This window comes from Lutjanus erythropterus, chromosome 1 (genome assembly GCF_056507025.1).
Source record: "Lutjanus erythropterus isolate fLutEry1 chromosome 1, fLutEry1.hap2, whole genome shotgun sequence".
NCBI lineage: Eukaryota > Metazoa > Chordata > Actinopteri > Lutjaniformes > Lutjanidae > Lutjanus > Lutjanus erythropterus.
In genome coordinates, this window is record NC_139317.1 from 2,979,324 (window position 1) to 3,004,915 (window position 25,592).

Below are 25,592 nucleotides of genomic sequence, written 5' to 3' on the forward strand. Positions count from 1 at the left end.
GTCCACGTTTTTTTTTTTTACCCCAACTTTGTTCCACAAATATGAACGCATTACATACAGTCCTAAACGTTTTTTTTTTATTTGGAAAATTAAATTGGTTACTTTATGATTTGGTCATTTAGTCTGTTTAATCTGTTTTAATGTGTTTTTATACCTATTGTATTATTACTGTCTAAATATCTTTTTTATTGTGTCTGTTTCAGTTTGTACATTTTGAAGTTCCTGCAATATTTTTTTTTATTGCAAGAACTTCAAAATGTCGTTGTTGTTTTACTCTGAAAGGGCAGGTTCTCTTCCGGACACGTTATTGTTGCATCAGCATCAAACCATCCAGCAGCACTGTGGCAATGTCGACCTCAGGACAGCCAGGTACACTGAATAATGTTTGTTTTTCACCTACAGACACGTTAGGTGATAAAAAGTTACAACAGCACGATTTAATGTGTCTTGACGAAATGTCACAGCCCACAAGCTAATATAACATTAGCTTTATTAGCTGTGGTCGGGAAGCTTGAACACGAGCCGCTTAGCTAAAGCGAGCAACAAGCCGAACCCCCTTTAAAAATCTGGCTATTTAATGTGAAAGTAAATGGAGCAGAATCTATTGGCAAAGCCCGCAGGGCATCAAATATGTTTCAACAGCTGTTCCGAATTCAAAGGAGGCTTTCTTCAGTTCGGTGCACAGGTTCCATATAGCAGCATTTTACTTAGAAAACAAAAACTTAAAGTGTTAGAATTGGTTCATAATTTTGAATTATGTTTGGTGCGGAGTTATCTGTAGGAGAAACCGTGTGGCAGTGTACTGTACTGCTTTGATAAATTAAAACTCTGTACAGGAAATTATATATTATTAGTGATAATCTAACAGTAGTCAGATTGTGCTCCCCATGTAGTATTTATGAGCATAAAATTATGCAGCTGGGCATAAAACACTGATCAGGGCAGATGTTATTTTACATGATGGGTTTTTTTTTTCCATTTAACATTAACTAAAACTTTTGAGGCTGTGATTTGTTTATAGAATGTTGTTTTTTTTGTTAAATTTAATTATCTTTGTTTTTACTTTCAGTTTTGCCCAGTTGCATCATCCAGTTTGATCTGTTCATTTGACAATTTCATTGTTTCACTCATGTCTATATAAATTTATGAATGAGATTCAAGTGCCAGAAGTCCTGAGACCCTCTTGAAGTTACTTTTACTACAATTATTATTTTTATAGTTGTTATCATCGTCATCATCATCATCATCATTAACCTGTACACCTGCATCTTGTACTTTATAATGAAGGTTTTATAGCTAAATTCATGAAGCACTTAATTGAAGTCAATAACCTTCAATAACTCAAATTATTTGTTAAAAGTGGACAGTGTCTGGAGTCTCCATTATTTGCAAAACAAAAACTGTTGTTGAAAACTATGTGACCTGTATGGGATGTTTGTTGCATCATCTCACTTCACTTCACTCCCAAACCACCTTCATTTCTATTTTATGTTTTAAGTATGTTTTTAAGCACATTTATATTCAAGGTAGGGTTGGGCAATATGGACAGAATCAAGTATCACAATATTTTTGATTCAATGCTTTGATGTTGATATTGTGACATTATTGTAGGGATGAGTATTGGTGCTTTCACAAAATATTAACACTGAGACTTTTGATGAATAATCTTCAGTAACGGTGGTATAATGACTAAAGGGGTAAAGGCAAATTAGAGACTGATTCAAACATTCTGGTACATTCAAGAAGATAACGTAATTTACTGTAATGCAGCCTTTAAAACCAGGGAAAAATCAATTCTTATGCTGTAACATGATATAAAAAGTATAAGACAATATCTAATCTAATATCATGATATCTACATGTTATCAATATATTGCCCAGCCCCAGTTCAAGATCATCAAAGCAAAGTTGTTTTCATTTTGTTCTTCTCTGAACTCATGCCCATTTATGGGTACACTTTGTGCCAGTTTCTTTTTCACTTCGTTTCATTTTCAGTCTGAGTTTGTGTTGCATCATTTGTGGGTGGAGAGAAAAGTTTAAGCTCCTATTTGACTTCTTAGTGTTGATGATAAATTCATCCAGTCCATTTCATCTTCACACTGAGTGGTGGTCATTTTCTACGCACAGCAGCACTGTGGCAATGTCGACATCAGAAGAGCAAGGTACAGATAATAACATTTGTTTTTCACCTTATAGATACGTTAGGTGATAAAAAGCTACAACAGCACAATTTAATGTGTCTTGACAAACTGCCACAGCCAAGAAGCTAATATAACTTTAGGTTTGTTAGCTGTGGTTGGAAGCTTGTAGATGAGCCACTTAGCTAAAGGTAACCGGTCAGTGAGTAACAAGCTGAACCCCTTTTAAAAATCTGGTTATTTAATTTGAAGTAAATGGAGCAGAATCTATCAACAAAGCCCACAGGGCATCAAAAATTATTCAACAGCCGTTACAAATTTGAAGGAGGCTTTCTTCAGTTCAGCTCATAGATTCCATATGGCAGCGTTTTATTTAGAAAACAAAAACTAGACGTGTTATAATAGGCTTAGAATTTTGGCTGGTGTTTGGTTTGGATTGATCAGTAGGAGAAAATGTGTGGCAGTGCACTGTGCTGTTTGATAAACAAAAAATCTGTACAGGAAATTAGATATAACTAATGATAATTTTAGTCAGATTGTGCTTCTCGTGTAGTCTTATTTATAAGCATAAAATGCAGCTGGGCATAAAATACTGATATATCTACAAAACTGTCATTTATGCTAGCCTAAAATAAAGACAATATATTGAATCAGTTTGCATTGTAACAGTTGTTTTCGAACCTGGGCAGATGTTATTTTACATGCTGGATTTTTTTATTTATTTATTTTTTTTTTTTCAGAGAACATTATCTAAAACTGTTGTGGCTGTAATTTGTTTTTGGAAAGTTATTATTATTATTTTTTTTGTTAAATTTAATTGTATTTGTTTTTACTTTCAGTTTTGCCCAGTTGCATCATCCAGTTTCAATTTGACAATTTCATTTTGTTTGACTCCTTTCTATATGAATTTTATCTAAGATTCAAACGCCAAAAGTCCCGAGACCCTCTTGAACTCACTTGTATTGTCATTATTATTATTATTATTATAATTATTATAATTGTTATTTTTATGAACCTGTGCACCTGTGTCCTCTACTTTATAATGGAAGTTTTATAACGAATTCATGAAGCACTTAATTGAAGTCAATAACCTTCAATAACTCAAATTATTTGTTAAATGTGGACAGTGTCTGTAGTCTCCATTGTTTGCAAAACAAAAACTGTTGTTGAAAACTATGTGACCTGTATGGGATGTTTGTTGCATCATCTCTCTTCACTTCACTCCCCACTGTTTTCACACATGTTGATGAGAATTTGCTTTAAAAGCTGCATGCATGCCCACAAACCACCTTCATTTCTATTTTATGTTTTAAGTATGTTTTTAAGCACATTTATATTCAAGGTAGGGTTGGGCAATATGGACAGAATGAAGTATTACAATATTTTTGATTCAATGCTTTGATGTTGATATTGTGACATTATTGTAGGGATGAGTATTGGTGCTTTCACAAAATATTAACACTGAGACTTTTGATGAATAATCTTCAGTAATGTTGATATAACTCAAACATTCTGGTACATTCAGAAAATAACATAATTTACTGTAATGCAGCCTTTAAAAAGGGAAAAAACAATTCTTATGCCATAACATGATATTGAAAGTATAAGACAATATCTAATCTAATATGATGATATCTATATGATATCAGTAAATTGCCCAGCCCCATTTCGAGATCATCAAAGCAAAGTTGCACCCTTTCCTGTTTTCATTTTGTTCTTCTCTGAACTCATGCCCTTTTATGAGTACAGTTTGTTTGTTTGAGCCAGTTTCTTTTTTACTTCGTTTCATTTTTAGTCTGAGTTTGTGTTGCATCCTTTGTGGGTGGAGTTTCCATTGGACGACTTCTTGGTGTTGATGGAAAATTCATCCAGCTCATTTCACTTTCATTCTGAGTGGTGGTCATTTCTGAGAATAGGGTGTTGTTCCGATAGAACAGACTTAGTTTTCCTGTCTGTGGAGAGGAGGTTGTTATTTGAGGAGTCAGAAACTGATTTACTTATCAAGATTGATTGTCTTTTTCGAATGTTATTCATTAGTTTATATACTTTTTTCTTTTATTAAAATCCCATTTAGAGTCACATTCCCCATTTGTAGCCCCACAGTGAGCATCTGCTGGCTGACACTTGTATATTGCAGCATACAGCACCATGACAGAGACATTGTTGACTCTGCTAAACCATGTCAGGCTAAACACATCTCTAAGATGTCATGATTGCCCTTATCTCTGTTGTAAGACATTTGTTGCATCATTCGACATCTGCACTGTAATAACAATAGCTCTGCTTCTGAATTGGTGCAATATTACATCTGACCAAGACATTCAAAACATCATTTGAAAATCTTCTCCAAAGTCATAACATGATACTGAGAGGAGAAAAATCAGAGCGCAAAATATGGCTGTGTGCCATGTGTCTGATCCTTTGGGACACCAGGAGTTTGTGTACTTTAATCTGCATGATTTCAGTTTAGTTTTAACTTTTTGTTGCATAATTTGATTTGGAGGAATGCGGACTTCCTGCTAATTCCACGAGGTCTTGGCTGTTTTGTTCATACTGGTTATTTTCTGTCCAGGGTAAACTTGGTGGTGCTGTTGTTGTGTTTTCTCAGGCTATTGCAGCCTGGTCGGTAATTCTTTGCGAATATTTGCCCTCTTGTTTCTGCAGCCTTTGAGTTTGGCTTCTTGCTACAGATAAATGAGGAGGCCGCGCTGGCGGTGGCCCTGAATGACTACCTAACCTCACGCAGCTACCTGGCTGGGTTCAGCCCCTCCCAGGCTGACCAGAAAGCCTTTAAGCTCCTACACAGGCCCCCAGACCCGCAACACGTTCACGCTCTGCGCTGGTACAGACACATAGCAGCCCTGCAGCAGGACCTCAACCGTGAGAGCAGCAGTGAGTAGACAGATGAAGGCATGAACAGGCTGGAAGTGGATGTTGAGGCTGTCTGAGCCAGAGGAAGACGGGAAACATTCTTGTTGATAAAACTAAAAAGCACCTTTAACATGCCCTTCTGCAAACGTGCACACATGCATGAACTCTTCTGCAACAATTTGAATCAAGTCAAGTTTTAACTTTAACTTTTCTTGTCAGTCATCGCAGCACTGTGTGTTGGTGCCTGTCTCTGAGCGCTGAGTAGAGTAGGACTGTACCAGATATCGTTTTTGAACATTCAAAGCTTCTTCTGAGGTTCTCAAATGAAGCATTGAATGTCTACAGTAATATTTTATGAAATCATCACTCTAAAACAGCCTGCATGCTTGAGTAAAATCTTCAGTTTGAATATATTAGTTAGTCTTTTTTAACTCTTTCTTTCTTTGTCTTTAATTTTTCATTAAATCAGCTTTCTTTATTGAACTCTTTCCTCAGTTTCTCAGTTTCGTGAACATGAAATGCTAATACAGGTGTGTGTGGTTTTTGACTGCTGTAAAAATGTTTCTGAAAGACTCAGCTCCAACAAATATGGATTGCAGAAAGATATTCTTTAAGATAAAAAACATGTCAGAAGTTTGGAAATGATTACTTCTACTAGGGTTCGATTCTTATGTTTTGTTTTGTCTTTAAATGTCTAAAATCCAAAGATATTCAATAATACGATAATTTGAGAGAATGAAAACAGCATTTTCTGGTGTTTTTGCATGAAGATTTACTTAAACTGATTATCAAAATAGTTTAATTGATAATAATTTTTAAACAGCTTGCCCAGTTGGGCAAGAGAGTTGGCAGATTTACTTGCCTGACATGGCAGTTTACCCACATGCCCCAGGCAAGTGGGAAAGCCTTATTGTTGAGCCCTGTATTATTTTCTTTTTCAATAAACTTAGATTTTTGGACTTTACATCACTCTGCTGTGGAAATGTTTGGATCACACAAGCTGGAAACAATCTTATGCAGCCACCACTGGAATCTAATTCTACAAAATGTATAACACGAATAATATTAGCCTAAAAAAGATGTACAGCATTCAAATGATTTAGAATTTGAATGCCAACGTTATGCATAAAGCTTTGACCTGTTCGGTACAGCCCTAAGGCAGAACTGTATGTGGCGTCTGTGTCTGAACACTGACGAGAGCTAATTTATCACTGTTCAAACAAAACAGCAGCAGCTGGGATAAACCGCACTCTCTGTCAGTTTTACACACCGACATGTTGTTTCAAAGGTACATATGTGATGTTAAAATGGCTGAAGACGTAAGAACCCACAGAAGCGTGAACCGCAGGAAATTGAACGTAATTTCTCGCATGTGCTCAAAACTAATTGAATGTGTTGTGTGCCGTCCATGCTGGGTGTTTGTGCATGTTCTGTGTGGCTTTAAAACAGTATGTTCATTAACTGAGCATGTGTTGCCATATTCCTCTTTTGTAGCATCTGTCTTAGCGACAAAACAAATTTGCGGATTAAACTCGCTCGAATATTGTTACTTCAAATATAGGTTTTAGTGGAAATCAGAGCAAAGCAAATAAGCAAAATGATAAAACATTGGAGCACTGTTCCAATTTAGTTTGGAAAATTGATAATGAAGGACATGAAGATAGCTGATTTCTCTCCTGTTCAGCAATGTGTTTTCTTTGGAGAAGAAACATTTTTAATCTCCAGTTTTGTGATAAAGATATCACCACAGAAATGTAAGACAATCAGAACAGTTTATACTTAAATAACAGCAATGAACTGTGATGTTAATTCAGTTAGATGTGATTAGATTTTGTTTTTTTAAGAATTCATTTTAAGGAACTTGTGAGCGAATTCTCTCGTGAGTTTCTCTTTCCTTTTGTTGCACATTTATGGATTCATCATTTATTTCTGTCTGAAGGACCAAAACTACCAAAATTAAAAAACAAAGAAAACAAAAAAATTCCATGCATTAAATACACCAAAAATTATATTAAAATTAAATGTAGGCATTAATAATCTATGAAAATGTGACATAACTTAAAACAGAAATTCCCTGTTTTAATTTGCTTCTTTATTTACTTTCCCTTTGAATTTTCCAGTTTATTTGTTAATCTATTCATTTTTAAATTTGTTAGTTTTTGTATTTATTTGTGTATTGTTTTTCATTTTGCATATTTGCAACTTTTCTTTGTTTTTATTAAATATCTTTATGTTTTAGAAATATTTTTTTCAGAAAACAATCCATTACATCAACAGTCGAAGTTGTATTTATATTAACTGATGGATGGTGGCAAAAATTCAGACCCATATTAAGTTTCCTTCTTTTTTTTCTCAAAGTTCTGTGCAGTTCTGTCATCTAACTAATGTGTATTAATAATGTTTGTTTGTTTTAAATAAAAGCCCCTGGGTACAGATCTTTTATGTGAAAATGCATTGTTGTAAGTTTTTGTCAGTAGAAAACTAAGATGACCTCAGCGACTGTTGGTGTCTGTTGTGTCACCAAAGTCAAATATTTTAAAATCCTACACACAGTGACTTAAAATTATTCTGTACATTATTATTATTCTGTGAAAATATTTAAAAAATTGAAATTCATTTCTAAACCTTTTCTAATGATTTTATCTGCTTATTTATTTCAGCGAAAGGAAAGCGGGTTCAGCCCCCGTGGTCTCCACCAGCAGGAACAGGTGTTCCACAGCTTCGACTGTACAACAGTCTGACGAGAACAAAGGTGAGTCAGAGGCAAATATCAAATATTACTGCCAGTGCCTGTGTTCTGTGCAACATAAGTGATCTTCATAATATGTCTGGGAAAGAATAAACTGGAGCAGCACAGAGAAGCAACAGAATTTTTGATATTCACCGTGTGTAACTTGGGTCTGACAGTTTCTTTTATTTGAGCATTTACTGCAACTCTGCAAAACTGTCCGCTGCACAGGGTTATTTTTTCCAGAAGTCGGTTTTAAGCTGACAGGACATGCAGCAGAAAGTTGTCTCAGTTGTTTTTCACTTTGTTTTTCACACACATCAGAAGTATGTGTGAAAAACATAGAGTGAAACTATCACCTGTGCAAAGAGTACGAGTCCATATAAAGTCATGATAAAGTGCTGAAGCTGTGACCGCTTCTGTGTTTGACAGGAAATGTCTGTGACTGCTGTGCAACCTGTTTGTGTCCTCATATAAAAAGTTCTTCGACCACCCTTTCAAACTTTACTGCATTCTGTGTGTATGAAAATATTGGGCTGCACACTTAATCCCAGTATTATCAAAATTTCAACATGGCCAAGTGCAATATCCAAAAATCTTGATCTCCAGGTGTAAAAAAAAAATTCTTTGGTATAGACCCCAACAAAGGTCACATGAGCACAGTTTTAATCTGTTTTTTCAGTGAAAATAAACATTTTAATGCAGAAATGATCATCCCCATGACCTGTGAATCATATCACAGATAGGGATGAAACAATAATCACTTTCACAATAAACCTGGATAAAATTATAGACAATTGATATTACTCACAGTATATAATAATTATAATACGCCATTTTCATGCAGTTTCATCTCACTTTCACCTCAGTTGAGGTCGGTCACTGCCCTTCAGAGTGAAACGGATTTTTCTTATTCATCACAGTTTCATGTGTGCAGAGATCAGATGGGTGCTGCTTCCAGTAGGAGGACAGTGATGATAACATGACTTTACACAGAGTAAAAATGTTTTTTATTTTGTTTGATTTATTCTCTGATCAACGTGTTTCAGGAGCCGTTCGTTCCTCAGAAAGGGAATCAAGTCACATGGTACTGCTGTGGACCGACAGTCTATGATGCATCACACATGGGACATGCCAGGTAAACAGCAGATCACAGGAGAAAGTATTTGACATGTGAATAACATCCATAAATGTGTGAAATTCCTCTTCCTGTAAACCATGTTCTAAAGTTGATGTTTGTTCTGTTTTTTTATAATCTGTCTCTGTGCACAGGTCCTACATATCTTTCGATATTCTGCGAAGGATACTGAGGGACTACTTCAAGTATGACGTCCTCTACTGCATGAACATCACAGACATCGATGACAAAGTAAGTGTGATTTATAAGAAAAGCCCACTTTATCTTTTTTTTGCTAGATTTTGTTCAATTTTGTTGTGATGTTTTTATTGTTTCCTTGCCTTTTTGCAGTTACGTCTTTCAACATAAAATTCTCAGGAGTCAGACTTTCTTCTGTCCTGACATAAAGAATATTATTCTTCGCAATAGTACGACAGTATTTAATACAAAGCAGGACAAACTTCTTAAATTACCAGGTGCTCTTGTTTGTGGACACATGCTAAATACAATAGAACGCAAGATATCAATATTTTCCTCATATCTTCGTTTGGAGACCATCTCAAAAGCATTTGTCTGTTTGGAAAAAATCAGAATTAAATATTAAAGATATGGTCGTTTTAATTGGTTTGTAGTTATTAAAACGTGATCTTAACAGATATACAATACAAGTGTTGCAATTCAGTGGTTTCTTTCCCTCATCATGTGATATAAATCATGAACAAATGGAAGACGTCACCAGATAAATATGTAGATGATTACAACATTCATATTAAGTATTAATTATGTATTATGTGCAGTTATGATGATAATGATTCTGTAAGTATTTTATTAAGTCAGTGAATCATTGTTTTTTTTTTTGGTTTTTTGTTTTTTTTGCAGTGTGTGTTTTACGTTGGTGTTTTCTTTCCTTCAGATCATTAAAAGGGCTCGGCAGAACTACCTTCTGGACCAGTACAAGGAGAAGCAGCCGCAAGCTGCTCAAATCCTGCAGGATGTCCTGAGTGCCAGAGGGGTGAGAACAAACTCTCAGTTAGTCTGTGATACAATAACGGAACCATTAACCTCATTTGTGTTCAAGCTAATGCAACATGTTATTTTAAAAGAATGTAATTGAGTTTATTAATAATAATTTAACTGCATCATGATGCATTCTTCAGTTTTGTTGCTACACAGAAAATGTAGGTATAAACCCTTCTTTCTGCAGCCACAACTCGGCTTTAATTGACTTTAGCAGCTTGTGATCCTGAGGCAGGTCTCCCTGTGGGACTGATTAACCACAACACACTTCAACTAATGGCTGTGATTGGTCAGACACCAGATCAGAGAAAACTGAGCATTCATAGTTTATAGTGTAATTCAACTGTAGAAGCCTAAGATTATAATAGCAACAATTATACAACTTCTTGTGCATCTCTAGTTAAAAACCTCAGTTTACCTGAAGGTTACCTGTGGTCTTCTATCTCTTCATTTAAATCCTCCTATGTGTCCATCTTGTTGCTGTTTTCAGCCTTTCCAGGCTCATTTAGCTTCAACGACAGACCCAGATAAGAAGCAGATGCTGGAGAAGCTGGATGCTGCAGTTACAGCTGCTCTGCAGCCGCTGCAGGCAGCGATGGAGAACAAAGCAGCCGATGACATCATAAACCCTCTGGCCCAGGTGAGACCCAACAAACTAGACTGAAGTTACTGCAAAGCCGAATTTGACCTGTAATTTTCCTCTACTTGAAAGAGTGATAATGTTGATTATCTCTTTGTGATTCTCATCTTCTCACCTTTTCGACATTTAGGGAAGTATGTTTATTGTCCAGCTAACTTAGCTTAGCACAAAGACGCGAAACTAGGGCTGCAACTAACAATTATTTTCAATATGAATGAATCTGTAGATTATTTTCATAATTAACGCATTTATGGTTTGGTCCGTAAAATTTCAGAAAATGGTGAACATTTTGATCACTTTTTCCCAAAGCTTGCTTTGTCCATAACCTGTTTCAGTTTACTGTCATAGAGGACTGAAGGAATCAGAAAATATTCACATTGGCAAGCTGATTCAGTGAATTTGGACATTTTCTTTCTTAGGAAATGACTCAAAATGGTTAATTGAATATCAAAAGATCATGGCAATTAATTTCGTAGTCTATTAATAATTAACTGCTTGTTGCAGCTCTGCAGGAAACAGTATTTCATTTCCTGTCTTTGTTCCTAGGTGCTGTTGGAGAACTCCAAGGACCTGCTGGCGGATTGGTTGGACAAGCAGTTTGGAAGTCAAGTCACAGAGAATTCAATCTTCTCCACTCTGCCTAAATATTGGGAGGGGGAGTACCATAAAGACATGGAAGCTCTGAATGTGAGTAGAAGGAAAGGAAACAAAAGAATCAGTTATTTTACCTCACAGAACAGAACCACGGCCTCGATCGCTTAGTTTGTTGTTATTGTGTAACTTTCTGTCTGTGGGTCCTTAAAAAGTCCTGAAGTGTCTGAAATACAGTAATCTGAATTTTAGGCATTAAATGTCTTAAATATTTGACAGTTCTCAAAAACTGATTGGATTTTGAAATCAATGTCACTTTTATGAAGATACATTAACTTCAGTCTTGCTTTTAAATGTGTTTTTTAGGAAATTTGTCTTGATCAGGATAAAACAACTACAAAACTAAACCAACAGCCACCAATAATCTTCAAGTGCGGAAACATCATCATTACATGATTTACACTGGCACTTTTGTTAAAAGATGAATTAATACAAGAGATTTATTTGTATTCTTTTCTTTGTAAGTATGAACATGAAATTAAATTGTAATGTCCTTAAAAAGGCCTTAAAAAGTCTTAAATTTCACTAATTGAAACTGCAGAAAACCTGCACACAGTAAAGAGTCTTCAAAAAATCAGAACTATCCCTTTAATTTACATGCTCAGTAATACACACAATAGATCCTTAAATATGACAAAAAATGAACTGAATGACTGTAGAAATGTTAGTGTTAAACTTCTTTAAGTATATGCAATATGGCCACAAGTATGTGGACACCCCGTCTTTAAAATTAAATTTAAAGCTATTGCAGCACTTTATGTAGCGTATCGTTATATTGTTCTGTTGTGCATAAATCGTTCTTATTCTGCTTCAGGTTCTTCCTCCAGACGTCCTCACTCGTGTCAGTGAATACGTGCCTGAGATTGTTGAGTTTGTGAAGGGGGTCATCTCCAATGGTTACGGGTGAGGAAGAAACTGACAGCGTTTACGACTCGTGTTACACCCGCAGTGTCAGTTAAAACGGCGTTGTTTTAATTATTTGGTTTTCTGACGTTCACAGGTATGAATCAAACGGTTCTGTGTACTTTGACACCTCAAAGTTTGATGCCAGTCCGCAGCACTCGTACGCCAAACTGGTGCCAGAGGCAGTCGGAGACATGAAAGCTTTACAAGAGGGAGAAGGTAAAGTTTGTTTCCATAAACACAATGTTGAATTGAACATCTTTTTTTTTTTTTTTGCTAAGTTTGACTCTCTTTAATTCCCACTGCTTAAACAGCCAGTGTAAAAATGAATGGGCTAATTATGCTGCTCATAAAATAATGATCTTCTACTAAACAATTTAAACTTCCATAAAATTAGAATGCTAGCAGATTTATCCAGATAAAATCATAAAGATATACTTTTTTTCAAATATTTCTAAATGATCAAAGAGCCAGAGTTTGTTTAAGGGTTTGATTCAGCCAGTTAAACGGTGTGTGTGTAGAAAAATGAATCAATACTGGTGAAAACTGGCCATCTCAGATATGACCACAAGGAGTCGCCAAAATCTTACCCACGGGGGCTTTAACACAAATTCATACAGTCTTTTTTAACCCTTTCTGTGTCTTGTCTGACCCTGTAGGTGACCTCAGCATCTCTGCTGACAGATTAAGTGAGAAAAAGTCGCCCAATGACTTTGCCTTGTGGAAAGCCTCCAAACCCGGCGAGCCTTCGTGGGACTCTCCATGGGGGAAGGTGAGACTTCATTCTTAATGTCGATGTTTTATTAAACTGATATTCAACAGAACTTCCATGATAGATTGAGGTGTATCCAGACTGTAGAAGACGAGGAACGTCTCGATGTGATTGATGGATGATTGATTATTTCTGTTCCTTGTCATGTTATAACAGGGAAGGCCCGGCTGGCATATTGAATGTTCGGCCATGGCTGGCTCTATCCTGGGAGAGTCCATGGACGTCCATGGTGGTGGGTTTGATCTTCGATTCCCCCATCACGACAACGAGTTGGCTCAGTCTGAGGTACAAAAGCAAAGTCTTTCATCGGTTATTGAAAATATTCTTTAATCTGCTCAAGTTTGAAACAGGATGCAGCAGGTCATAACACACACTGGTTGTATTAGACAGAGCGCACAGAAAACATTCACACAGTAGGCAGAGAAGATTAACTGTTGTGTATTTCAACACCTTACCAGTGAAAGAGAAAGTACAATCCAGATGTTGACCAGCGCTGGTTGTTTTTCCCTCGCAGGCTTTCTTTGATAATGATTACTGGGTCAGATACTTCCTGCACACCGGCCACCTCACCATCGCAGGCTGCAAGATGTCCAAATCTCTGAAGAATTTCATCACTATCAAAGAAGCCTTGGCAAAGAACACAGGTGACTCGTCTGCTTCAGTTATTAATGTTCTGCACACCTGAAATGATTATAAACTAAAGGTTGTTCAGTCAAACTGAATAAAAACACATTATTAAAAATGATGCACATACTTCCAAATAGTGTTGCACAGTTGATCTTGTATTGAGCATTTGTGATTTTTCACTGTGACTGTTTGACCCATGCAATGAGCCCTTCACCTGAAGAATAAATTCAGAGATGAGGCGTCCATTGGGGCAGCAACTAACGGATTACTTTCTCACTTATTCAATTACTTCTATAAAATGTCAGAAAATGATTAAAAAATGTTGATCACCGTCTCCCAAACCTCAAGATGGCATCCTCAAATGTCCGTTTAATGCCATGAAGGAGTAAAGAAACCAGAAAACATTCATATTTTAGAAGCTGAAATCAGAAAATGTTGCCTATAAGATGATTTCTACAACTAATGTAAATGTAGTTGTAAGAACGTCCGAGCTGGAAATAAATGACTGAATGTACAGTATGTTGCTTCAAAGTTTTAAGTGACTTAATTAAGCCTAAGATGACGTCCTCAAATGTCTTGTTTTGTCCACAATACAAAGATATTTAAGATACTGTCATAAAGGACTCAAAAAAACAGAAAAAAATGAAAAGGTGAAATCAGAGAATTTTGCCTTTAAATGTTTAACTGTCTGGAAGTGAGTTAATTAAATGTTTTGTTATCTGCAGTTTTTTCAGATTTCTGACTTTGAATAAAAAGTGGATGCAGACCTTTAAGTAATAAGTTTAAGAACTGCTGGTCTAGAGAGATAAAATTAGAAGTATTTTGTTGTTGGGTCAGATAAAAGACGGTAAAGATTGTTTAAACTGTCCTCTTTCCGTCCTCCTGCAGCTCGTCAGCTCCGTCTGGCTTTCTTGATGCATTCCTGGAAAGACACCCTGGACTACTCTTCCAACACGATGGAGTCGGCCGTCCAGTACGAGAAGTTCATGAATGTAGGTGACGTTAAGTTCAACTGTACTGTGGTCCAAATCTTGAGGTGTTTTTTTTTTTTTTTTTTAATGAATCTGCTTCTTTGTGCCCTTTTCATGTAACAGGAGTTCTTCCTGAACGTGAAGGACATCCTGCGCGCTCCTACTGACATCACCGGCCGGTATGAGAAGTGGGAGGCGGAAGAGATGGAGCTCAACAAGGGGTAAGAGAGTAAAGACCAGAGTGATGCAGATAAACCCTCCCAAATGGGTAATTTAATTTTAGAGTAACTCTAAACTCTAAACCAGTTAAAGAGCTCGAAGTAAAGCCTGTTGTTATTCGTGTTGTCCAGTTTCTATGACAGGAAGTCTGCCGTCCATGAGGCTCTGTGTGACAACATGGACACTCGCACCGCCATGGAGGAGATGAGAGTGCTGGTCAGCCAGAGCAACACCTACATCGCCAGCAGGAAGACCGCCAAGCTGTTGCCCAACCGCATGCTGGTGGAAAGTATCGCTGTGTACCTCACCAACATGCTGAAGGTGAGCACCTTTTTACTGCTTTTATGATCCTTTTGATTATTACTGGATAATAAACATATACTGTGTGTTAGTGCCAGATAAAAATCTGACCTCACGCAAACGAATGTCCTGTTTTTAACCCCTTCATCCAACCATTCGTCACACCACAGCACCTGTAGAACCTCTGATAATTGGTTTCTTTTATAGAAATATACTCTCCTTTCTGCTGCGTTGTAGAAAGATGCTTATTAGTATGGTGATATTTTATATATGCACACCTCAGCTGTGACTCTGTCTTCATCCCTGGAGACAGTTTTAACACCCATCATTGTGACTTGTATGCTGAGGTCTCTGTAAGAAATGAAAGATGCTGGGTTTTATGTATTCATAAAGATCTTATCGCTCTTTTACCTCCTTACATCAGTTCAATGTTTTCTTTTACTGTGGGCTCTTTTTCCAAACTCTGGTCTAATGATCGGATTACGCTGCAGGTGCCGGCTGTTTTTACTGAACTTGGAAAATCCGGTTTATCATATTTTGCACCTGCAGCGTGGAACAACATACAGAACAATTTAAAGCTTTTCTCATTTTTATCCACAGGGCAGTTCAAATCTTTAAATGTATCGCATTTTATTTCTAGATGTTCCCGTTTTAGCTGATTAATGTGCTCTACATTTTAATGGGTTTTTTTAATTTATTATCAACGTTTTTATTTATTTTTAAATTCCTATTGTGGCTTTTATTGCTTTTTACTTCTTGATGCCACTTTTCTGTAAGTTAGTCTTTCTTGTTTCCTGTATCTGAGTGCTTTTATTTCATTGTTTTACTCGGCTGCATTGTAAATGACGTCTCTACCTCAGTGTATTTCTGAGTTAAAGTAAAGGTTGAATAAAAGCCTTTCTGACAGAAAACTGTCTGGAGCTTATTAGAAAAACCTGAAGTCAAATGTCTCCCAATAACCATTACATATACCTTAGAGAAGTGGAAGCTGTGATCAAGACTAATCAGTGTTTGTGCCCAATTTCTGATTTTACATTAATGTGCAGAATTTCTTCCATCATGATGTGTTTATATTCTGTCTTTATGTAGACCACAAATTTAGCTGGTGGAAAAGAGGACAAACAGAAGTCTTAGATGTTCAGTCAAAATCTCACCCAGTTTTTAACTAAAAATCAACATTGAAATCACTTTTTTTTGCTCACTGGGAAATAATAAATCTACTTGTAATGGTTGAGATATTCAGTTGTGAAGCACGTTGATCTTCATTTTTTTCCTGGAGGCCTGAGCCTTAAATTAATTACTTGTTTCATCCTGATTTCCTGACTTTAAAATATATTTTAATATGTTGTATAATATGAGATCAGTGTGCATTTAAGCCACTGACTTGAGTCTCTTGTCATTCAGATATTCGGTGCCATTGAAGGAGCAGAATCCATCGGTTTCCCAATGGGAGGACAAAGTCAGAACATCGATGTAAGTAAAAAGACACTTTTACATTTTTAAGCTCACTTTGCCTCGTGTCAGACACGTACGCCATGTTCGTAACATTTCACACTAACGTCAGTCTAGTTAAAGGGATAGTTCACCTCAAAATCAGAAGCACATATTTTTCCTTTAGTGCTGTTTGTCCATTTGGATTTTTATGGTGTGAGTTGCAGAGTTTTGGATTTATCCACAAACCTTGTTGCAAGTGGTTTGATGTAAAACTACTTTCTCTCTGCAGTAGAATTAAGGGAACTACTTTCTTTCCTCCTAGTAAGAAAAAAGTTCCTACATGGACCTGCTCACAACGTCTGTGGATTATCTTGAGTAACTGGGTCAAGATTTTTAGAAAGAGACTCTGATGTTGAATTTTCCCAAAGTGTTTTGGTGCTTTGAGCAGCCGAGCCGAGTGCCATTCAGTCCATTATATTGGAGAGACAGTAGACATCTCTGCAGCTGATATCTGCAACACTCTGCAACTCACACCAGAACTATCTAGATGGATACGCAGTGCTACAAACCAGAGGAAAAAGAAAAAGCATAGTAACAAATAGTGCTCAGATGGCACTATTTAAATAGCAGGTATTTAAATAATTATTATTGTTGCTGCTGTGTTTTCCAGCTGGAGAGCACAGTGATGCCGTACCTCACTGTGCTGTCAGAGTTCAGAGAGAGCGTCCGTAAAATTGCCAGAGAGCAGAAGGGTAAGAAGTTGTTTCTAAATTTAAATGTTCAAAAGATGCTAAATATTCTGTTCTCCTTTGACTCTGGTAAAATATCATGTCAGTGTTGAATCAGAGAAGGTGAAACGTCTGTTGCAGTCACACTTTAACCTTCAGAGTTTATCTTCAGGCTTTATTTAAGTCTGTCTTGTTGAATCTTAGTGACGGAGCTGCTGCAGCTGTGTGATGTCATCCGTGATGATACGTTACCAGAGCTGGGAGTCCGACTGGAAGACCATGAAGGTAACAGACCCGAAAACAAATATAAGTTTCTGTTTCTTTTTTTATGAAGAAAATAAAATGAGCTTTTTCTGTTACAGCTTTGTTTTCATCATTTCACAGTATTTTGTATCAGGTTTGGTTAAATTAGTGTGACGGGTGTCATTTTGTTTAAGTAAGCGACATCAGAAACCTGGACTGACACTGTAGTAATTTGCCCTTTTGTAATTCTAATAAAGAAGTAAAGGTGTTGGTTAAGAAGGACAGGAGAATAAATCTGCCTCCAGTCTCACAGTGAGAGCGACTGTTGTGTAACGGAGCGACTGTTGTGTTGCAGGTTTGCCAACTGTGGTGAAGCTGGTGGACAAGGAGACATTACTGAAGGAACGAGAGGAGAAGAAGAAGGTGAGGGAGGAGTGGAAATGCTGTCATTATTCAAGTTACAGAAACTGACAACCAGAAAACAAGCTGTTTACTGTAACACGAGCTGTTTTATTCACCTGTATGACTGTTTACAGTCTGTAGATTTTAAGTGGCCTATCAGAGGAAAGCATTTAAAAACTTAAGGAACTTAAAAAAGAAGGCATTTCTTTTTATATTTTGCATGGAAGTTTAGATGCACAAAAACATGCAAATACAATGTAAAAGGAAAAGATTGTCCGTCCATATTTTGTTATTTTTTTCCATCATCCCTCTTTCACCCAACTCTCACCTGCTGCAGATACTCTAAAGGTTAAAAATATAAGAATATTACATAAAACAACTTTAATGGGGTTTTTTTATTAATTTATTAAGATAAATCTAAAAATACCAAATACATATACAGTTTAAATTTCAAGAGATGATTTCAGTGTGGATTCTTAAACTGGATGAGACCCAGATGGACACAGGAGGAAGAGTAGTTTTGTCTTTGAAAGACATAATTTGTTTTCTAATATAAAGATTATGAAGGATCTGCTGTTTTCTTCTTTCTCAGATGGAAGAAGAGAAGATGAAGAAAAAGGAAGAGGCTGCCAAGAGGAAACAAGAACAAGAGGTCAGTCAGATGGTTCCCTGTAGTGTTTAGTTCTCTCCTTTGTTTCTGTGACGATGATCCTGTTCACTGACTCTTTTTGTTCCTGACTCAGATGGCTAAACTCGAAAAGATGAAGGTCCCTCCAAGTGAAATGTTTCGCTCAGAAACAGACAAGTATTCCAAATTTGACGAAACGGTAAATCTATCACACACTTTACACTCATTTCAATTTCAGAAGAAATTTTTGAGTTTTCTTTGTACATTTTCTGGAAATTGGATTAAAAATGGTGGCAGATTGAAAGTGAAACTCGACCCGTCAGAATGAACTTTGTTGTTTGTTTTTTGTTGCTGTGAACAGGGTTTCCCCACTCATGATGCTGAAGGGAAGGAGCTGAGCAAAGGACAGGCCAAGAAGCTGCGCAAGCTGTACGAGACCCAGGAGAAACTGCACAATGAGTATCTGCAGATGAACCAAAACGGCAACTGATTGTGTTCACAAACTGCCCAAACCATCCAGTCTACAGAATAAATGTCAAGGCCAGAGATGCTGGCTCATCGTTTGTCTCCTGATTATCTGTTTGGGATCAGACAACAACATGTAAAAACAAAAAGTGATTTTTTTTATTTCTCAGTGAAGTTCAGAATGACGGTTAAAAATTCCATTAATCATTTTTGTAAGTGGGGAGCGACTGAAGAGAACCACTGAAGGCGATTTCCTGCGGTTCTGTCGTCTTTCCTCATCAACACAAAGAAGGCGATAACTGAAGTGACAGAGGAGCGTTAGCTCTCTGCTCAGTCTCTCCACATGTTTTATACATTCATTATGTTTTTGACTGAAAATTCTTAACACTGCCAGTCAGTTAAAGGATAAAATAATTATTTTCATTGTGTGATTCAACCTTGAGTTAAAATTAACTACAGATTAAAGACATGTATTGAACCAGGACACCTACAGTTCGTACAGACGGGCAACAAATTTGTTCTGTTTGTCTGCTCATTTATTCAGGTGTTTTCTTTAATTTGTCTCCTGTCTGCGTCTAAATTTAGAGATCTGAATTGGCTGAAGGTGCTGAGGCTGCAACCAACGATTATTTTCATTATCGATTAATCATTTTGTCTATAACATTTAAGAAAATAGTTTTAAAAATGCATGTATGATTTCTAATTACCCTAACAGATGTTTTCAGATTGCTAAATTTATTCGACCAACAGAAACCTTCAGTTTAATATTTTATATGATCAACAAAAGCATCTTACTTCTGAGAAGCTGGAACAGAAAAAGGTTTAAACACAGATGATTTATTTGTCAAACTAAGGATTATTTTATTTTATTATTTTCACAATAATTACATCTATAAAATGTCCAAAAAGAAACTGTGAAAATGCTAATCCCAATTTCCCAGAGCCTTCAGATTGCTGTTTTTCAGATTACGGTCCAAAAATGACAAAGAAAAGCAGGAAATCCTCACCTTTAAGAAGCTGGAACAGCAGATGTTTGACATTTTTGCTTGAAAAATGTCCAAAATGATTAATCAATAATCAAAATAGTTACTGATTATTTTTTTGAGTAATCAATGAATTGTTGTGGCTCTGGATTTCACCTTTGAAGAAAAATTTCAGCATTGACCCGTACAGATTTACCTGCCATGGTTTCTCCCATCGTTTTTTTTTTTTCCTGAGAATATGTCGCCTGTTAAATTAGCAACTGAACTGCAACTAGCAACTGACGTTTTTATAAAACCAGCCTTCGGTTAGTTTGACCCGCTGTAGTTCTTCATTTTTACAGACTTTTGCAAAATGCAGATTGATAACAGCTGATTCGAGGAAGAGCATCAGGGCCAGACAGAAGAAAAAAATAATTCGGGTTCTCTCTCATTTTGCATTTTGAGAATAAATTTCATTTCAACTTTATTCTAAGCATGGTATTTAAAACACTTTCTCAACATTACAACTTTATTTTCAACATTTTGACTCAAAATAAATGTTAAAAATCCTTAATGTGGCCCTAATATACCATTGTAGATTTTCAGATATTTGGTCCATTGCACAAATAAAGAGTATGATGCCTGCAGTCTGTCGTGTGCAGAGAGCACAGAACAAATTTGTGCAGTAATGTTCTGCCCTGGCGGTGTATCACAGGCTGAATGTGACAGCGATGACTTCACACAGGGGTCAAATCAACAGATACTGAAAAGAGCTGCTTAAAAAATTCTCTCCTTCATTCCACTGATATTTACCAGCTACTGTACCTGAAATGTTTTTGCTAAATCAATACTTTTTTCCTACACATTTGCTTCAGTTTTAAGTGTCTCTGGGTCATTCCTCATTTGAGTTGCATCTAACTCCACAGGATTTGTACAATCTGATATTTTTATTGTCATCTGATCTAGGGCTGCAACTAATGATTATTTTCTTGATTAATAGTTGTTTTAAAATGACAGGAAATGATGAAAAATGTCGATCAGGTGACGTCCTAAACTGTCTTGTTTTTCTCACAACCCAAGAATTATCATTTTACTGTCATAGAGTTTAAAAAAAACACAAAAATATTCATATTTAAGAAGCTGAAATCAGAGAAGTTTGACTATCAAAATAGTTGCTGAGGAATTTAAGAATCGAGAGTTGCAGCTCTAATCCATTCTCACAAGAAGTCCAGAACCAGAAATGTTAGCTCGTCTCTCAGCTCATCCACGGCTCTTAGCTCATTAAATCCTGCTGAAGAAATAACTCTTAAAAAAAAAACAGCTTACAAACATATAATGTAATTTTATTTAAAAGGTGGAGTAATTTCTTAGATGAGTTGCTCTCTGTAGCTTTTAACAAATGTTACTCGAGCAGGAGAAAATAGTGCACCTATTGGGAACTATTTTCAGTGGTGGATTAATACAGATTTGTTCCTGTAGTGAGTCAACAGTGGAGCTCTGTCAGACAGTTCTCGTCTGTGGGATCAGTTCAGTTAGTTTTGGTCTTTTTGTGGGATTTGTTTACAATAAGAAAAATACAGAATATCATCAGACTTGTCCTTTAAATCTGCACAGCTGTTCATACTGATAATGTAACTGCTTAAATCCTCTGTCAGTGTGGTCTCATGGTTTGGATGAAACCACACAAAGAGGAGCTTTTTATTATTCAACCGTCCATCAGGGTTGTGTGTTTTTGTACTGAAATGTCATGGTTATGTGAAAGCATAGCTGCAGATAGGAAGATGCTCAAATAAAGAGGCAGTATGTGCTACTGATTTCCTTTCAAGAAATAAAACTGGTTTGAATTGAGACTTCAGTGATGTTTGACTCTTTATTTTAAACCCCCTGTTGGCTGGATAATGTTACTCCTGCAGTGGTTCAAATATATTGTTTTTATAAGGCAGCCAAGATATTAAAAAGCAGACATTCAGACTGGGACAGAATTAGAGATCAGATTTGATTAGAAATAGTCTTATTTTGAAATTCTGTGCATCTGTTGTCCAAATGGAAGATTTAAACTGATGCAGTCGTTTAGTGATTTTTATGCAGAATCAATAAATGCTTTAACAGGAGCTGTTATCCTATAAGATTCTACGAGTTATGTGTTTTTGATGGCCCGTGTAAGTAAAATAATAAATTAAAAAATTAATTTAAAAGAATGCATTCTTCTTCATATTATTAAAATAATCATCATCATCATCATCATCATCATCATCATCATCATTATTATTAGCATTATTTTTACATTTTTAAGACTAAGATCTTTAAACCCATGTCGTCAGCCAATCAGGAGCGTCCTCCCAAAGCTGTATCCAATCAGATTTGACGGAGCGCTATTTGAAAGCTGCTCGTCTGAGTCTTGTTTACCTGCAGAAGTCGGTGTTCACTGATCTCGTCGGTAAATTCTGCTGGTCGGTCGGTAAATAAACCTCCGTGTCGGTTCTTTAAGTCGCAGTTTGGCCTCGTTGTTATCGACGTTCAACATGTCGTCTGTAGAAGTTCGTGCTGCGGTGAGTAAACTGAAGTTGTTTTGCTCTTTCAGTGCGGTTATCGCCTGCAGTTAGCTTCGCTAGCTCGCATTGATCTGTGTAGATTGTAACCCCAGACCCGCGAAAGGGCTCGCGAGAGTGATTATTTTGACCCAAACTATGATACTTTCCTAACCCCAACCGAGTGTTTTTGTCCCCTACTAGAGTTTAACTCTGTCGCTGTCATATTATAAAACATAATTTGTCTGTACAACCAGTTTACTTCACGATTAGCACATACAAATCTCGCGAGAGTTTCTCCAGGTTCACCATTTAGTCTTGACATGGCTGCTAACCTAGCGGCCTGCTTCATACTTGGTCTTTTTGTTCGCCTGTGCTTTTTATAACACAACTTTACGTTTGGTATCGTTTCTTAAATTTATCATGAGTGTTTGATTTTTGTCTCTTTTTGTTTTTCAGCAGCTTCCAGCCGCAGAGAACCCGGTGAAGATGAGTAAAAACACCTCAGCAGGTCTGAGGAGAGCTGCTCTGGGAGAGATCACTAACTTTAATGCAGCAGCAGTCAACACAAAGGTAAAACAATATGGCTTCTGTACTGTGTTTCACCTGTAATTGGCGCAGTGACTCCTACAATATGTAAAGAATGATCCTGTAATGTTATGGTACGCTAGAAAACTTCATTTACTTTTATTCCTTTTTTCTCTATTTTATTTGTTTGCACACTTTACTCCTCCCAAAATGTTTCTATTTAATTTATATAAAAAAATCTTAACAGCAGAGGAATTAAAACTGCCCTTGTCCTGATGTACAATTGTTATATGTCATAAAATAAATAATTTGGAAAAAGTTAGTTTCTCTGCTAACTTGGACTAAAATAAATCGGTTTCTTCTTTTAAATCTAACAAACCTCACATCCCAAAACTTAATACAAATTTCTGAATAAAACATCCGTCTTGTCTCCTCAGAGGCCGGGACGAGCCAAAGCCTCAGCCAAACCCTCCTGTGCTCAAAAAGCTAAACCCACTGCGGCGGTGGAACCAGTCGTCCAGGTCCCAGCTCCTGCAGATCCTCTCCCTCCGGTGTCAGAGGAGTCGGCTGATGTGTCCATGAAAGAGGAGGTGGAGGAGGAGGAGGAGCTGTGCCAGGCGTTCTCTGAGGCGCTGCTCACCGTGGAGGACGTGGACGAGCAGGACGCCGACCTGCCACAGCTCTGCTCACAATATGTCAAAGATATCTACAAATATCTGCACGTCCTGGAGGTAATTTATCCTCCATCAGTCAGACTCTCACTCTGCATCCTTCTGTATTCAGTTCTTCATCAGTGTCTCCTTCCACAGGTGCAGCAGGCGGTACGAGCCAACTACATGCAGGGTTATGAGATCACTGAGCGTATGAGAGCTCTTCTCATCGACTGGCTGGTGCAGGTTCACTCCAGGTTCCAGCTGCTGCAGGAGACTCTGTACCTCACAGTGGCCATCCTCGATCGTTTCCTCCAGGTAACAACAGATTGTGTGGGTTTTTTCTTGGTGTTTCTGTGAGCTGTGTAAAAACCGTCCACGCTGTGCTGCCTGCAGGTCCAGCCGGTGTCTCGCAGGAAGCTGCAGCTGGTCGGTGTGACCGCCATGCTGGTGGCCTGTAAATATGAGGAGATGTACGCTCCGGAGGTCGGAGACTTCGCCTACATCACAGACAATGCCTTCACCAAGGCTCAGATTCTGGAGATGGAGCAGCTGGTTCTGAGGACCCTCAACTTCCAGCTCGGACGTCCTCTTCCTCTACACTTCCTCAGACGAGCTTCCAAAGTGGCCAGTGTGAGTTTTAGCATGAATTTACCTCAGAAATATAATTTAACTAAGCATGCTGAAGAGTTCGGTTGCTCAGTGATGGTCGAGTTGCATGAAGAACTGCAGGTGATGGATGTCGGGGCTCATTTTTGTTTATCAGTCTGGATGTTTGCATGCTGTTTTTAAATGTGTTCCTATGAATTCCTAATGGTCAAGCAATGAGGGAAGTTTAATTAAAAATGGCTGCCTTAATTTACCAGGACTGTTGATGAAGCATTTTAGAGTTTCAATACTGTGGTTTCACAAGAGAGGTTTGTAAACTGGAGCCTGATGTCTGTGTCTCAGTCTGACGTAGAGAGACACACGCTGGCCAAGTATCTGATGGAGTTGACCCTCCTCGACTACGACATGGTTCACTATCGGCCCTCTGAGATCGCTGCTGCTTCCCTCTGTCTCTCCCAGCTGCTGCTCGAAGGGCTGCCGTGGGTGAGTTTAACAGCATCTACACAAACAGCTGGTTCAATGTGTAACTTTCCACTTTGCTGCTTTAGTAAAGTTGTTTTAACTGGTCTCTCGTCTCTTCAGTCTCCCACACAGCAGCACTACTCGACGTATGACGAAGCCCATCTGAAGCCGATCATGCAGCACATCGCTAAAAACGTTGTGATGGTAAATGACGGGAAAACAAAGTTCACGGTGAGTTGGTCGACCATAAAGCAGAAAAACTTTTGATTTTGTGTTGAACAAATCTTAAACACTCTGTTCCTGTGCAGGCTGTGAAGAACAAATACTTGAGCAGCAAACTGATGAAGATCAGCCTCATTCCTCAGCTGAAGTCGTCCATCATCAGGAACATGGCGGCTGCTCTGCTCAACAATCCCTGAGGAGAACGTCTACATTTCAGAGGACATTTCACTTGCACTTTATTTTAGATTGATCACTGTGGAGAAACTTCACTAGGTTTTTAATAAAATCTTTTATCGTTTTTGATCAAAGTTTCAGTTTGTTCAGAATCTTGTCCTTGGCGGTACGCCAGATTTTCCTCCACTGCACCTTGAACTGCTCCACGTCAATCAAGCCTGAGCGAGTCACTGCACAGCTTCCAGTCAGAGGTTGTTTGCAACGAACGTCCAAGTGTTTTTATTGGATTTTACTGTCTTATGTGAGCTTTAGTCAACCTCACAGGTGAAGCAAGTGCCTTATTTTCAACATGTTCAAATGTTATGTGCTTTAGTATCTCCTGTACTCTAAATCATGCATTTTAATGTTTGTATATTGTGCATAATTGCAGTTGTGGTTTACTTTGGATTCATGGGTACATCTTTGTTCTTAAAGTTAAATAAAATGTTTTAGATAACTTAGTTTGGAGTTCAGTTTTTTGAGGTATTCAGCCTTTTCTGACAAACTGCAGTTTTATGGGCCCAATGTTCCTCTGCAAAGCAGCCAGACTCCTCTGGCAAAAAT

The 25,592-nt window shown here is 37.4% G+C and overlaps 2 protein-coding genes across 6 annotated transcripts; both read left to right on the top strand.

The window, feature by feature from the left end:
• Positions 1–285: 285 nt before the first annotated feature.
• Positions 286–18,937, top strand: cars1 (cysteinyl-tRNA synthetase 1). Of its 4 annotated transcripts, none has more exons than XM_084719129.1 (23): positions 286–369; positions 4,803–5,030; positions 7,670–7,761; positions 8,787–8,875; positions 9,010–9,106; positions 9,768–9,866; positions 10,362–10,511; positions 11,058–11,198; positions 11,977–12,065; positions 12,163–12,284; positions 12,725–12,837; positions 12,994–13,122; positions 13,352–13,481; positions 14,353–14,456; positions 14,559–14,656; positions 14,786–14,975; positions 16,359–16,427; positions 17,059–17,140; positions 17,321–17,401; positions 17,715–17,782; positions 18,354–18,413; positions 18,505–18,588; positions 18,751–18,937. In XM_084719129.1, exons 1-23 carry the CDS (start codon positions 348–350, stop codon positions 18,877–18,879), a joined length of 2,466 nt encoding a protein of 821 aa, XP_084575255.1. In that variant the 5' UTR covers positions 286–347; the 3' UTR covers positions 18,880–18,937. The 4 variants fall into 4 exon arrangements, with proteins under 4 accessions (XP_084575255.1, XP_084575426.1, XP_084575172.1 ...); XM_084719046.1 differs by lacking the exon at positions 286–369 and adding an exon at positions 2,022–2,162; XM_084719300.1 differs by lacking the exon at positions 4,803–5,030 and having other exon boundaries at positions 300–369.
• A 3,269-nt stretch (positions 18,938–22,206) lies between these two features.
• On the top strand, positions 22,207–25,489 carry LOC146332477 (G2/mitotic-specific cyclin-B2-like). 2 transcript variants are annotated; one of them, XM_084719857.1, is made up of 8 exons: positions 22,207–22,365; positions 22,807–22,917; positions 23,310–23,603; positions 23,682–23,840; positions 23,919–24,155; positions 24,474–24,614; positions 24,714–24,824; positions 24,902–25,489. In XM_084719857.1, exons 1-8 carry the CDS (start codon positions 22,339–22,341, stop codon positions 25,010–25,012), a joined length of 1,191 nt encoding a protein of 396 aa, XP_084575983.1. In that variant the 5' UTR covers positions 22,207–22,338; the 3' UTR covers positions 25,013–25,489. The 2 variants fall into 2 exon arrangements, with proteins under 2 accessions (XP_084575983.1, XP_084575945.1); XM_084719819.1 differs by having other exon boundaries at positions 22,208–22,365; positions 22,804–22,917.
• Positions 25,490–25,592: the final 103 nt, after the last annotated feature.

Excerpts from the sequence above, each read along its gene's own strand:
- LOC146332477 (XM_084719819.1), top strand. The coding sequence starts at position 22,339 with ATGTCGTCTGTAGAAGTTCGTGCTGCG. Across the intron at positions 23,841-23,918 it reads TCCTCGATCGTTTCCTCCAG|GTCCAGCCGGTGTCTCGCAG; the intron begins GTAACAACAGAT and ends TGCTGCCTGCAG. Across the intron at positions 24,156-24,473 it reads GAGCTTCCAAAGTGGCCAGT|TCTGACGTAGAGAGACACAC; the intron begins GTGAGTTTTAGC and ends TCTGTGTCTCAG.
- cars1 (XM_084719046.1), top strand. The coding sequence starts at position 2,066 with ATGATAAATTCATCCAGTCCATTTCATCTTCACACTGAGTGGTGGTCA. Across the intron at positions 9,867-10,361 it reads ATGTCCTGAGTGCCAGAGGG|CCTTTCCAGGCTCATTTAGC; the intron begins GTGAGAACAAAC and ends TGCTGTTTTCAG. Across the intron at positions 14,976-16,358 it reads ACCTCACCAACATGCTGAAG|ATATTCGGTGCCATTGAAGG; the intron begins GTGAGCACCTTT and ends CTTGTCATTCAG.